Consider the following 15,169-nt stretch of genomic DNA (forward strand, 5'->3'; position numbering starts at 1 on the left):
CAACGAGCAACGAGTCCGCATCCTCTGCATTAACTCAACTTTTGAGTTAATATATTTGGCCGTCTGATGAGGATGTTTGACAATCCGGTCCGCGATGAAACACGCACGGGGCATCTTTACTATTCGTGACAATACGGATTGGACGGTTTGGATTCATTCTACAATAACTCAAAAGTTGAGTTAATGCAGATAACTCGAATTCCGAGTCCAACGACCAATGAGAGGTAAAATAAAACCAACCACGCTTAAACAATCAGGTGGCGTATTGTATCGTTCCCCCCCTCCCTTCCCACCAGCCACTCTCTCTCTCTCTCCCCTCCTCTTTCAATCAGACCATGTCTCTATCCATTTCAGCACCCCAAAGGGGGTAGGGTTTTGTTTCGCTTCTCCTCGGATCACACCCGATCATATCTCGACCCCCTCGACAATCTCTTCGATCCCTGAATGGCGAAAGAATCTTCTTCAGAAGTCATGCTGGAAATCAACGATGGAGCCCCTGACATGCCCATCCAGCCCTCCTTGCCTAAAGTTCTTGTTTTGTCCAGCTCCGGGAAGCGGCTAGATCAGGCGGCGTCGCCTGTGTCCCCGTCGCCGTCGCCGTCGCCGACCGCCGTGCTGGTGCTGTCCAATTCTGGGAAGGGGATGGATCAATCTGGGAGTAAGAAGAAATACGTGAAACAGGTAAGAGATAGTGTTACAGACTATGTCCTATTTTATACAATCAGAGGGTGTGAGCGTTGATCGCCTGATAAAAGATTTAAACTCAAAGTCTATTTAACACTGATGCCAAAGAAATGGGCAGACTTAGCTCTAGAAATTAGAAAGTGAGAGCAATTGATTTAACAAAGAATCAGAAAACACTGTTCCGATTCCGATTTGGTCTCAACTCTCAATTAAGAACTAGTCAAACAAGCACAACCAGACCTAGGGAGACCTACTGGTAAATAATAGTAATAAAAAATATAAAATAAAATAATAGGTGACTGGGAAGCACAACAATACAGAGCTTCACTTGGCTGCACAGAAAGGCGATGTGGCGGCTGTGCGACATATACTGAGCGAAATTGATGCGCAGATGACTGGTACCGGAGAGGAGTTTGATGCCAGTGTGGCAGAGATTCGAATGGCAGTGGTGAACGAGTTGAACGAGGTCGACGAGACACCTCTTATACTGGCGGTGGAGAAGGGTTTTCATGACATAGTTCTGGAGCTGCTAAAGTACTCTGACAAAAACAGCCTTACCAGAAAGAACCGGTCCGGGTACGACGTGTTTCACATGGCCTGCAGAGAAGGGCACCATGGTAATTTCATATCTTATGCCATCCTTTATGATCGTTTTAAATTTCTTTATTGATGAGTTGACCTTATCTAACATAGAGTAACAAAAGATTCTCTGAGTTGTCCTGGTCAATTTGAGCACATTTGGTTGTTAATTAACTGAAAACATTGGTTGTGGCAGGTCAAGTTCTCTTTATCCTTGCACGTGCAATAATCTTTAAACTGATGGCTGTTTTTAACACATGCTTAATTATCATGTCAAGAACTTCCTCAAATGAAAAATAAAGAAAAAAATATGTGAATATTTTTCTGGTGATGCATTCTTTAAGTGACTATACAAGACCACCTTTCCTGTAGTCTAACATGTTGACTTGATCAGTTTAGAAATTAAAAACATTATCGATCTCTCTTTTATGCAGAAACTTTACAAGACAGTATCGGTAATCTCTCTTTGGCTAACGCTAGGATATACTATATATTAATTTTGGATTTTTATGGATCCATTTACCTTTAACCTCATAAATTCTCCCTTGTACATAGAAATTGTGCGAGCCCTCCTGGACCATGATCTGAGTCTGAGCAGCACCCTGGGCCCATCAAATGTGACCCCACTCATCTCAGCTGCCACTCGCGGCCACCTGGAAGTGGTCAACCTCCTACTCGCACGTGATGCTGGTTCAGCTCAGCTCTCAAAGCTCAATGGCAAGAACGCACTACACTTTGCTGCACGCCAAGGCCATGTCGAGATTGCGAAAGCCTTGCTGACACAGGACCCGCAACTTGCTCGTAGAACTGACAAGAAGGGCCAGACGGCTTTGCACATGGCAGTCAAAGGCACGAGTCCTGAGGTTGTGAAGGCGCTGGTGGAGGCAGATGGAGCCATTGTCATGTTGCCTGATCGGGCTGGATATACGGCTCTGCATATTGCCACAAGGAAAAAACGAGCTGAGGTGATAAAAACTGTTTTTGTATACTTTTTTGGTTTGAATTATTTTTAGTTTTTGTCTTTTGGCTAGGTTAGGGCCACTGAAGATAGTAATTAAGGTCTGACCAGACATAAATGTGAACAGAGAGGAAAAAAGATCCCTAAGTGTCCATGTGTATAATTATATATTTACTGGTATACGTACACCCTGAGTGGTACAGGGGCATCTGCTGCTATTCAGTAGTAGATGTTTATCAGATTTCAAAGGTGCTATTCACAAATGGATCATAGATCCCATTCTTTATACTGATGTTTAATGTTATATCAATACTCACAGAAGAGTAAAGCTAGGGTGTGATGTGCTCACTAAGAGGGTTTGGTGAGCACAACTCCAAAAGTATATTGGATCGACTTTAAACTCCAAATCCAAACCGTTGAAATCCATGTATTTCATGAGTGATGTATGTACATATAAAATTTTGAAAGTTTCGAGTTTATTTGCTACACGGTCAAAGAAATTATAAAAATTGAATATATAAAACAACTTATAAATTAAGTTATAAAAAGTTCCTTTCTTTGACCGCTTGACCTTATAAAAATAAACTTGAAACTTTCAAAAAATTTCATGTTCATACATCACTCATGAAGTACAAGGATTTCAACGGTTTGGATTCGGCGTTTGAAGTCGATCCGATATACTTTTGGAGTTGTACTCACCAAACCCTCTTGGTGAGCACATCACACCCTAGCTTTGCTCCTCATAGAATATCAATTAACATTCATAAATGCGATCTTTCTGCAGCAAAATGCCCTAACAAAATATTTTTTGGTTTTCAGATTGTAAGTGAGCTGCTTCTCCTCCCAGATATGCACATAAATGCGCTAACCCGTGACCACAAAACCGCATATGACATTGCTGAGTCACTTCCCCTCTCAGAGGAATCTACTGAGATCAAAGATATACTAGCCCGCAATGGCGCTGTGCGCGCCAATGACCTCAACCAACCACGTGATGAGCTACGTAAGACTGTCACAGAAATCAAGAACGATGTCCACACCCAGCTTGAGCAGACACGAAAAACCAACAAGAATGTCAGTGGCATCGCTAAGGAGCTCCGGAAGCTACACCGCGAAGGCATCAACAATGCCACAAATTCAGTAACTGTTGTTGCGGTTCTTTTTGCAACCGTTGCATTTGCAGCAATTTTCACCGTACCAGGAGGGAACACTAATGATGGCGTGGCGGTTGTCTCCAGCACAGCTGCTTTTAAGATATTTTTCATTTTTAATGCGGTGGCATTGTTCACCTCTTTAGCCGTGGTGGTGGTACAAATCACACTTGTTCGCGGGGAGACGAAAGCGGAGAGGCGGGTTGTAGAGGTGATCAATAAATTGATGTGGCTAGCGTCAGTGTGTACCACCGTGGCATTCATTTCTTCAGCGTATATTGTGGTGGGGCGACGCTTTCAGTGGGCTGCATTGCTCGTGACACTTATCGGAGGCTTGATCATGGCCAGCGTTCTCGGTGCAATGACTTTCTATGTAGTGAAATCAAAACGGACCCGGTCTATAAGAAAGCGGCAAAGATCAATGCGGAGTGGGTCTAATTCATGGCAACCGAATTCAGAGCGTTCAGATTCAGAGATTGATCGAATATATGCAATTTAAGGTGAAGCCTGATCTAAATAAGGGTTTTCAAGATCCCTCTCCATTTGTTTTACAATATGTCTGGCATGAAGTGCATATGGAGAGTGCATGCAGCGAGTGTTGAGCCTTAAATGGTACAAAATTATGTATATGTGAAATATATATGTCATTTTTCTTCCGAGTGGGGAATAATTTAAGGCGCGGTAGTGAACTGGGTTATTGTTGTTGTACCACGAAAAGCTATCTGATCGGTTGTAATATAATTCATTATATGCTGTGCGATCGGATAAATTAGTACATATTAGATTAGTAAGTTGCCTTGTAGCATTTCTCGAAAGCCTTTTTGGAAGGAACTTTTGTTGTGTCTATTCTAAAGGCCTGTTTTGCCGATTTATTTTCTATGGCATAAATAAATAAATTTAATGTATAACATAACGAATTCTCAATTTGTAAAATAGTACGGATATTAGTATTGTTGTAGCGTCCATGTTGTCAAAGTTGTCTTTCTTATTGCTTAAAAATAGACATTGCAATGCCAACGTCTTAATTTCAGTCTGAACGCTAGCAGTGTTAGCGATCGTGTTATTTTAAAAATATGACATCCATTATATCATCGTGTTAATTTCAAAAATATGACGTCCGTTGTAGTATGCATCTAATATATTATTTTTTATTGTCATAAAAAAATAGCGTATTTGGTGTGAGCTGGTATATTCAGCCTTTTCTTCTAGAAAAATGAGGTTTTATTATTTTAAATCGTCGAATTGAAAACTAATTTGATTTACGTAAAAGATTTACTGAATTTTAAATTGAATGATCTGCACCGTTTGTTAATCATGCGATTTGAATTAGTGGGATTTAATTTATTTTTAAAAACAATACCGGATACCAAGTAACCAACTCTCCTTGCTTTGAGATAGGAGTGGGCATTGGACCTATATTTAGGTTCAATTAGCTCTAACACCGTACAATTAGCATAGAGATTTGTGTGCACGGAAATTGATACAGGCATGCACGTATTTTAATACTGAGCGCACGAATCTTGATGCAATCGGATGGTCACTACACCCATCGAACCAAAATAGGTCCGATGGGCATCGCACCTACTCTGAACACGATTTATAGGATTTTTATACAATTGTCAAATCATTGTTCTGTCCTTCTTTACAGAACCAATGGGCAAGGTTGATGGCGATGTAGTGGTTTGCTTTTACCCGAACGGGTATGACCCGTTTTACCCGACCCGTACCCGTTACCCGAGGTACCCGTATCCGTGCCCGGGTATAGGCGGGTAAACGGGTACACGGGTACGGGTTTGAGACGGACCGGACTCAATGATTCGGGAAAAAACCCGCCCAACCCGTACCCGTTTTACCCGTACCCGAAACCCGTCTACCCGCACCCGTTTTACCCGTACCCGCACCCGTTTACCCGACCTACTTTACCCTTTTACCCGTGTACTTTTATCCGTTTACCCATTACCCTTTACCCGTTTACCCGTTTTTTTTAAATTCAAAATTCAAAATTATTTTGCCGCCGAAAAAAATAATATTAAAAACAGAAAAAAAAACTAAAAAACAGTATTAAAAAAAAAAAAAAAAAAAAAAAATACCCGTACCCTACCCGCCCTACCCGACTACCCGTACCCGAGGTACCCGTTACCCGGGACGGGCACGGGTTTGAAACGGGTAGGGTACACTTTTTTAAAACCCTACCCGACCTACCTGTACCCGCCTACCCGACTATCCGCCCTACCCGTACCCGCCCTACCCGACTACCCGCCCTACCCGTACCCTACCCGAATTCAATCCACTATGGTGATGTAAAGATAACTAGTTAGAACTATGGCACTCAAGCAGCCAAGGTTCTACAATGTGAACGCACTAGCTTTTTAGTCAACAAATATCGAATTTATAAGATTGTTATTTTTTGTGGAAAAATATAAGACTTCTCGTTGAACCTGTAGAGGATTCTCTGTGTCTGTACATCTAGGCACTTTGTGATCTGATCTGACTAGACACTAGCTGAGAAGTTAAATTGGCATAAAAGAACAGGAGATTAATTTTCACCCCCGCAAATATTTTTTTTTTCAACCAAGGACTACGTTCTGATTTTAATACTTAGCTGAAATTATTTATTTCATTTTAAGCGTCTTTAGAACATTACCTTATTTAATTGAGTTAGACATAATCGGCCGAAAATTTTATTTTTATCATCTTAAAAAGGAAATAAATAACTCTTTTTTTCTGTGAAAATTTCATAAATACCAGGATTGCCGATTTAATCTGTGATCCTTTTGACTGTGATCGCATATTGAGTTGGCAACCCTTGTCGTTTTTCAAATAATACCTTTTGTAAAATTCGAGACACCATAAATTACGAATTATCCTTTTGTAAAGCTTTACTACAGACTCTGTACTTTTGTAAAGCTTCCTACGTTTATTCATAAAAAAATAGGAGTCTTAAAAGCATGTCTCTTCAATTTAATTAAATACGCACGGCTAACTTCTTTCATTAGTGGATGATAATTTTGGGATTAGCTGGGTGCTTGGGTTGGATGCATGTGGATTGTGGAATAAGATCCATGGGACTACGCTAGTGCAGTGCACGCGTTACCTTTTCCTCTCTGAGCAGAGAAACAGCAATTTTCCGAGGCACTGTAGTGTCGGCAAGGGAAAAATTATACAGGCGGAGTAATGATTATGATTAGGTTTTATTTTTAGTCTTATCTCAATTTGTTTGGAATTAAAAATTTGATTATCATTATTTTTGTTGTTGTTGTATAAAATCAAACAATCAAAATTAAAAGGTTTATAAAATAATTTTAATGTATTTATTTTTTTAATATTATTTTGCTACTTGGCTCTCTACTAATTATTTTTTCTTTTTTGAAAATTTAAATTTTTTGTATGTATCAGTATTGTAAATAATGGTATGCGGTCGTCGGAGGAACGGGGTACCACCAAGTGATTAATCGGTATGCGGCCGATTAATCGGAATTATGCGGATAATTTAACGTTTTTATTAAATCTATCTATATATATCATAATTTATTAAAATAATTTATTTAACTCATTAAACTTATCGAATAAACTTAATTTAACTTAATTTCATTATTATAACATGACACTACACTTTTTTTTTTAACGCATAAGCACTTTGCATGCGTCAGTAACACATTTATTTAATGAAAAAGTAAATTCAAGAGTTAAACTTTTTTCAAATACTAATAACATATTATGTGATAGAAATGAAACATTCCAACAAAAAAATCACTAAATTTAGTTTATAATAGCAACTTAGTTTCATAAATGAATATGTCGTACTAATTGAAAAAATTACATTAGTAATTAGTAAAAAAAATATATGATAAATCAATAGAAGAATAATTAATCAATTTTAAATTAAGTAAGAAGAAAAAACATATGTAAAAAATATTGAATGTATGTCCAAGTACAAACAAAACTGCAATACATGATTTATAAAACTTATTTCACACACTATTACATAAAAAAAAATTAATGTGAAATTTTTTTTTATTGAAATAAATTAGAATAAACTGGAATAAACGGCCGATTAATCGGAAAAATTCGCAAAAGTCCCCCGTTAAGTGTATTCGTAACGGTTTGGCCGCCGTTTCCAATTAAATAGCCGATTAATCAGTCGTTAAGGCCTTTTTTACAACACTAGTATGTATATGCATCACTCGTAAGATAGATCAGTTTTAACGGTTTAGATTCGTTATTTAAAACCAATTCGATAGGTTTTAGAACTTAAGAACACCCTAGTTCAACTCTAATTGGACTATACTTCAGTTTGTACTTTAATCTCTTCTTTTGATTTTATTTAAACAGATTAGACCTTTCCTTGGTGCAATGGTGCATAAAATAGTGAAAATGTTTCTTTTTTCATTGGCTGAAATATATTTAATTAAACTCTATTTCATTGTAAAATAAAATTGAAATAATATGTTTTTTATAGGTCAGTTAGCAATTACCAACCGACAAATTCCACTAAACAAAATTAGGTTTTTTTACTTTGAGATTATGCTTACAATCAATTAATTATAAGAACAAAAAAAATAAAGATCATGAAAAGTCAATCTAATAACGTGGTCCGCGTGGAAGCCATTTCCTCATTACAAAAGTTCCTCAATTCTAAAATTCGGTACTGACTACTGAGAACCCACGTTTGTATCCCATGCGTATACATACCCTTCCCTGATTGACATGCCAGTGAGCAATCCTGATTCCATCCTCTCTGGTACAATGAACATGCTGTAATTTACCAGTTAGCTCTCTGGTACAATATACATACTCCGATGCTTGCTTCGCCTGATGAAATTGTCGAGGGTGGATTTTTAAGGCGAGTGGAGCACTAGTAAGAAGTTTTTGAGCATACTCTCTGCATGTTTTGGGATTTTGGCGCTTGTTTCACCTTAAATCTCGATTCTCAAAGGATTATATTTTTGGCTCCCCATCTGATTCCGGTTTTCACTAAACAGGCCCTTTACCTTTTTCTGGTGTGCAAAATAGATATTCAAATTAATTTACACGTCAAAGTTGGGCATTTTGTCAAGAAATCTTCAATTTAATAATACATAAACCGAGCTGAGATATCTCTAATACCATACCAAACGCAAATTTACACTACATGAGGTGTAATTCAGTAATTCTATGCAGTTCAGAGAAAAGTTCACATCCCGTTTCTTATGAGCTCGTAAATCACAAGGGATAAATCTACGTGCAGTTAAGAATTAATTACTGTACAAAGATATTTATGAATTAATGTAACGAGTATAAGTATTCTAGCAACTTATATTTTTATTTTCAAAGTCCAAACAATTAATCTGAACTATTTAACATGATCTATATATTATGATGTGCTTGATGACCAAATTTTACTTTTTATAAATTCTTTTACTATTATTTTGATAGGTAGCATCTAGAATTTTTGAATCAATGAATTTTTAACCTATTTAAAAGATAGTAATAAATATTTTAAAAAATATAATTTAGCCTCCAAACACATATTATGGAGATTATGTTGAATGATTTGGATCCACGATTAGACCCTCCTGGCAATAATTTATGTCAAGTCAACAGTTAGTCTCCTCTGTTACGTTTCATTTAAAGACAACATTACATACCGTAGACAAATATAGATCTTTTAGGGGCCAAATTGAAAATTATATCAAAAAAAGAAGAAGACCGGTGTTGACTGTCATGATCGAACGGGCCCACCTCATTGGAGAAGCAGCAGTTGGGCCCAGTCCTCTGACCTCACCAGCTCACCGCGTCAACGGTCAACGGACTCGTTTTTTTTTTTTTTTTTTACCGTCAACGTACTCGTTTCTCCGGTAGGGCCAGATCCTTCTGCCACGTCATCCCCAGTACAATTGATGTACAATATATTTTCTTTTCTTTCATGATTAACAAACACTCGGTAATATTTATTGATCACCATCCTATTTTAATCAGTTTCAGTGTATCTGGGTGTTAATTCTATTTCTCGTCCGAGTCATGCGATGCTACGCTTAATGGATTACCGATAACCACCATGCAAAACTGAAAAAATTTCTTGGTTAGGTAAAAGTTCATGAATATTTTTTTTGCTATGTTTCCCTTTTCCACATGAAATTAATTGCTCATTTTTTTTTCTGATTTTTTTATTTATAAATCATAAGGGGATTGAGGTACGTAGGACCAACGTGCGCATGCAACGAATTTGAGAATTTTGGTCTTATTAGATGTAAGCCCGTGCACATGATAGCTCAAATTTCTTTCTGTTTGTTCAATTATTGGTGTAAATTATCCCAAATTTGATATTATTGCGGGAATGTTTGTTCAATTATTGGTGTAACATTTACCATCAGGTGCCCATGTGTTCTTGCTTTCTACAAATGCACTTTTGTTTTTTCTCTGAAACTTTATTGGGTGGTAGAATTGCGAGCTTTAGCGGAAATGGATGGTTCGAATTTCTCAAATTTTTAAAGTCGCTAACACCAATGGCCGGTGTATCCTTTAAGGGTTTGTTGTGCCCATGTGCCATCATGGAATTTCTAAATGGGTTTGCATAGATCTTTAATTTGTTTATAATCTATTTGCATGCGTAAATGGGGTTCACACTGGACACCAAATCATCAGTGCTCATCTTTATTCTTTCATGGCCTTTTTCTTTTTTTACACTTATATCTAAATACAGGGTCTAGAAAGAAAAGATTTAATAACACTATGATGAACACCATATTCATTTTTTGTAGGTGTAAATTTTGACACGGGAAAAAAAAGAGAATAAAAGGATTTCATCCTTTTATAATCTGCTCGCATAGTTCAAACAACCATGGATTTGCCAGGTGGAAATGGAAATTTCACAAAGAAAAAGATGACAAAACAACTTACGGGTAAAAGGGATGATACCTCCTTGCACCACGCCGCGAGAGCCGGTAATTTAGAGGGGATTAGAGAGATTTTGTCAGGTGCTAGTGATGACATGGCATTGAAGGAGTTGTTGGCAGCACAGAACCAGAGTGGAGAGACAGGATTATATGTAGCAGCCGAGTATGGTTATGTTGAATTGGTACGAGAGATGCTTAAGTACCATGATGCCAACATTGCTAGTATAAAGGCAAAAAATGGGTACGATGCGCTTCTCATTTCGGCCAAGCAAGGCGATGTAGGTATTCTCTCTCTATATCTTGCCCTTAAATCGTTGTTTTTCTAAAATGGTACCGATCGACTAGAATGGGATCAATTCACATAATGTGAAGTTGCTTTGTTTTAGATGAACAAACTATTAATTAAATTAATTTCCTTCTATATATAGATATGGTAAGAGAGCTCCTAGATGCAATATCCCAATTGGCAATGACAGTCGATCAAAATAACACAACCCCTCTCCACTTAGCTGCAACACAGGGCCACATTGAGATGGTACAACTCCTTTTAGAAGCAGACCCAGGGCTCATGCTAATAGCAAGGAGCAATGGCAAGACTGCGCTCCACTCCTCTGCTCGAAACGGGCACGTGGATGTGGTTCGGGCATTGTTGGATAGGGAACCGGGTGTTGCAGCCCGAACTGACAAAAAGGGCCAGACTGCACTCCACATGGCAGTCAAAGGAACGAGTGTTGACTCGGTCAATGAGTTGATTCGAGTGGATCCCAAACTGTTGAATTCAGCTGATGCGAAGGGGAATACCCCACTTCATATTGCTGCAAGAAAGGGTCGAGCACAGGTGATATACTTTTTTCTCATTTAATTATTGTTCTTAGTGGATCAATATGTATTAGTTGAGTTTTATGGTACTAGTGCAACATCAAGGATTGTCCAATCATATTTGTTCTTAGTAAAGTAAAACCATTAGTGGAATGTGACTGCACAATCAAGTTAAAATCATTTGTTGACATTTTTCAAAGGTAATTACCATATTACACCAGCATAAGAACTTTATTGTGCGTAATTTTTAACATTATGCATTGCAAATGATGCAGATAGTGAAGATTCTGCTAGATGCACCTGGTGCAGACTGGAAAATACTTAACCGGGCTGGAGAGACGGCATTTGATACAGCAGAGAAGATGGGACACTCTAGTATAACTACATTTCTGACAGAGCGTGGGGTCCAGAGTGCTAGAGTGCTGACCCCACAGGACAACATCACCCCACAACAGACTCTGAAGCAACAGGTTAGCACAATCAAACACGAGGTGCATTACCAACTCGAGACTGCTCGTCAAACACGCCTTCAAGTTCAGGTTTGTACCCATTTGGTATATGGTTGATTTTTATACATGGATCCTTCTTGGTCAGATTCGTTTGTAGACTTGACTAATCAGGGTTGCATAATTGACGGTTGCAATTGAATAAAAGAGCACAAATTGGGAATAAACCAAAATTATGCAATTTGTATAAGCATCCTCACGAGTAGTACCAAAATAAGCATGCCTCCCCTTGTACAAATAGATGTATTAGTATAGAAATTAGACCTTCATTGGTACAAACAAACCTAAGCCGAACAATTTTTGTTGGATAAAAATGTATATTATTCAAGTATTATGCTTCCCAGAAAATGAAATTAGCAATGTCGACTTTCTTATTCAGGAAATCATGTGTTCCATCACACAGGTCCAACTTCGATAATGCTCTAGCCCACTGCATTTTCTCAATTAAATTTCTAATATTAAGCTGAACAAATTATCAGGGAATAGCTTCGCGGTTAAAGAAGCTCCACATTGCCGGACTCAACAATGCAATAAACTCGAGCACAGTGGTGGCTGTGCTGATTGCCACAGTTGCATTTGCTGCTATCTTCACTGTGCCGGGTCAGTACGTGACATCAGATAATCTTGCACCAGGATTGCAGCTTGGGGAAGCAAATATTTCGCACAAAACGGCCTTTATCGTCTTCTTTGTCGTTGACTCGCTAGCACTATTTATCTCCCTAGCGGTGGTGGTGGTCCAGACGTCAGTTGTGGTGATAGAAAGTCGTGCCAAGAAGCAGATGGTCGCGATCGTGAATAAGTTAATGTGGCTTGCGTCTGTGCTCATCAGTATTGCCTTTTTGGCACTGTCTTTCATTGTGGTCGGCAAGGATGAGCAGTGGCTTGCTATCACTATCACTGTTATAGGTATAAATTCTGTTTTTTAAGAGACTAGGAATCATGCATCATTAATGGATGCCCATTTTTGAAAATGGGGTGCTCAGTTTACAGTCATAATTTTTGTTAGAATTCTGATCTATAGTCAATGCCCAAGTGTTAAGTTAATAAATAGAAAATTTATGCCAGTGCCTTCTGGCTAAATTGCAAATTAGCAAGCAATTGATGGTACCATTATGCACTACTCTGGCCACATTGATGGTACGATAGAAGGTTCTGTTTGGTACAAAAGGCCAAGATTTTGGTACATGCTAGGCATAACAATCAACATTTGACTATAAGATTTTGCTCAACGAAGTTAACATATACCAATAGAAGTAATTGGTACTCTGGGTGTTACATGCTTGTACCAGGCCTGGTTGAACATTGTGTGTTGGAGTTTTATCATTTCAATATTTTTAAATTCAACCAGATCGTAAGATCTATGAGGAAAACCATAATTGTAACACTAAAGAAAAAACGGAAATTTGATTAAAAGTTACTTTATAGTTTTTTCTTTAAGGTCAGTTGGCAGTTGCCAACCAACAAATATTACTGAAAAAAATAATAAAGAGATATACAAAAAATTAGAATAATAAGCAAAGTAACATAGTTAACACTAAGAAAATTAACTTACAGTTAACACACATTTGTAAACAGGGGGTACAATACTGGCAGGGACACTTGGCACAATGATATACTGGGTTGTGTCACACAAAATCGAGTCAAGACGGATTCGGACCATGAGACGCTCTTCAATCAATAACCGATCCAATAATACCAATTCGGTTTATTCATGCATCACTGAATCAGAGTTCCTAGATCAAGAGTTTAAAAGGATGTACGCTGTATGATACATTCAACTAATTAACATGTACATCTTTCTTGTTCTTGTTCTTGTTCTTGTTCTTCTTTTTATGCAATGTGTAAATTCTTCTTTGAAAGCTTAATAGCTGAAAAATCATAACAATTTCTGTTGCACAAATCTGGGATTTATTGGCAAATAAACATATGCTGGAATGCATCTACAAATTAAAAGTTCGTGCTACTTTTTTTATGTGTAAATCGTTACACTTATGTTTTTATCTACACAACCAAATACTCGCTTAAGTGCTAGCAATAACGTTAGGGGTAAAGATAAATTTTCCCATTTTATATTTATAATGTTAAAATAAAAAATTACAAAGTTCCCATTATAAATTTAAATAAACAAACTCATTTTAAACTTATAAAGTTCCATTTTATTTTTTATTAAAAAATAAAAATATATTGATAAATGTTCAGTCTTTTAAATAGCTGATTTGTGAAGACAAATTTATTATATTTCTACTTGTTAATGCACACACAAATATATGTCTAAATATTATGTATATTTACAAATAAGAGGAGGGTTCAAATGCCTCCATTTTTAAAAACTTTAATAACTACAAATTTGAAACTTAAAAATCAAAATAAAACCATTGGATATGATCTACGTCATTTTATCTATGCACATGTAAAATATTACGACACTTCAACTTTGTTTTGATTGTCATCAAGAGATTGTAAAAAAATGTACTAATGTGGATAATTTCTAGACATTGATTTTTTAACTTATTAATTCACATAAAAATAAAATTGAAATGTGATAATATTTTATGAGCATATAGAGAAAATAACATAGATCACATCTAACGGTTTTATTTTGATATTTATAATTTAAATTTTGAGTTATTTAAGTTTTTAAAAATGGAAGCATGATGGAGGCACAAAAATGGAGGCATTTGAACCCTCCTCTACAAATAAATAAATGAATAATTTGTTCTAACATATGCTAATTTTTTTTCTACAAATAATTTGTTCTACCAATTAGATTTGTGAATATTTATCTAACATATGCTACTTTTTTTTTCTAATAAAGAATAAAATGAGTTTTAATCGGAAAAAAGTAATTAGATAAATTTGGAAATTTGAGATTTTTGAAGGATCTACGTGAAATTCTCCTTAATGTTAATGCATTGTAGGAAAATTAAATGAAACACTTCAGAAACTTTTGATATTAATATGCGACGAAATAATGCACTTTGCACTAATTAATTGTCAGTGTATTATATTCGAATATTTGCTTAGAAGATCCAGGGTGTATAACTACTCAGTTTGGATCTTCTCGGCTAATATTTGGTCCATTTATTGATAGCTATGTAACATGTATTTGGTTCAAACTTAAATTGTAAAATAAGAAGTCTGTTTCATTAGATACGAAATTAGAAATCCATAGGTCGATTTGAAAGAATATAAATTTAATTTTACACCTGTCTAATCGGCCTTCGGAAAATTAGGCCGCTGTTTTTCGGCTATAACTGGGATAGGAAAGGTAGTGAGAAGCCTGTTTTTCGGCTAGAGGAAATAAAATTAGGCCGCTGTTAGTCTGATCCGCATTTAGGCTGGCCCAACTTTACGCTCTCTCTCCCGTCCCCTTCTCTTGCTCTGATTAGAAAAGAGAGGAAGCAACCTTAAAATACAGAACTCTAGGGTGTGTTCGGACCCGTTTTTTTAGTTACCACCTCAATGAATCGGAATTAGATGAATACCACCCGAATTACTAAATTTAAGATTCCGTCACGTTCGCACCATGGATCTGGAGACGGATCGCCACCCGTTAGCGTAATGGATTTGCGGACTGATCCATTCCCGACCTGACCC

General features: G+C 37.0%; 2 protein-coding genes across 2 annotated transcripts; both read left to right on the forward strand.

Moving 5' to 3' along the window:
- The first annotated feature begins 272 nt into the window (after positions 1 to 272).
- Positions 273 to 4,187, forward strand: LOC144555428 (ankyrin repeat-containing protein ITN1-like). The gene is made up of 4 exons (XM_078303750.1): positions 273 to 681; positions 980 to 1,301; positions 1,819 to 2,228; positions 3,041 to 4,187. Exons 1-4 carry the CDS (start codon positions 445 to 447, stop codon positions 3,869 to 3,871), a joined length of 1,800 nt encoding a protein of 599 aa, XP_078159876.1. The 5' UTR covers positions 273 to 444; the 3' UTR covers positions 3,872 to 4,187.
- Positions 4,188 to 9,361: 5,174 nt separating this feature from the next.
- LOC144556073 (Ankyrin repeat family protein) lies at positions 9,362 to 13,527 on the forward strand. Its single transcript, XM_078304564.1, has 5 exons — positions 9,362 to 10,529; positions 10,676 to 11,085; positions 11,342 to 11,605; positions 12,052 to 12,478; positions 13,148 to 13,527. The coding sequence occupies exons 1-5, from the start codon at positions 10,193 to 10,195 to the stop codon at positions 13,339 to 13,341; spliced, it is 1,632 nt and encodes a 543-aa protein (XP_078160690.1). The 5' UTR covers positions 9,362 to 10,192; the 3' UTR covers positions 13,342 to 13,527.
- Positions 13,528 to 15,169: the final 1,642 nt, after the last annotated feature.

Source organism: Carex rostrata, chromosome 6 (assembly GCF_964058835.1).
Source record: "Carex rostrata chromosome 6, lpCarRost1.2, whole genome shotgun sequence".
NCBI lineage: Eukaryota > Viridiplantae > Streptophyta > Magnoliopsida > Poales > Cyperaceae > Carex > Carex rostrata.

Excerpts from the sequence above, each read along its gene's own strand:
- LOC144555428 (XM_078303750.1), top strand. The coding sequence starts at position 445 with ATGGCGAAAGAATCTTCTTCAGAAGTCATGCTGGAAATCAACGATGGA. Across the intron at positions 682-979 it reads AGAAGAAATACGTGAAACAG|GTGACTGGGAAGCACAACAA; the intron begins GTAAGAGATAGT and ends ATAAAATAATAG. Across the intron at positions 2,229-3,040 it reads CAAGGAAAAAACGAGCTGAG|ATTGTAAGTGAGCTGCTTCT; the intron begins GTGATAAAAACT and ends TTTGGTTTTCAG.
- LOC144556073 (XM_078304564.1), top strand. The coding sequence starts at position 10,193 with ATGGATTTGCCAGGTGGAAATGGAAATTTCACAAAGAAAAAGATGACA. Across the intron at positions 10,530-10,675 it reads GGCCAAGCAAGGCGATGTAG|ATATGGTAAGAGAGCTCCTA; the intron begins GTATTCTCTCTC and ends TTCTATATATAG. Across the intron at positions 11,606-12,051 it reads AAACACGCCTTCAAGTTCAG|GGAATAGCTTCGCGGTTAAA; the intron begins GTTTGTACCCAT and ends ACAAATTATCAG.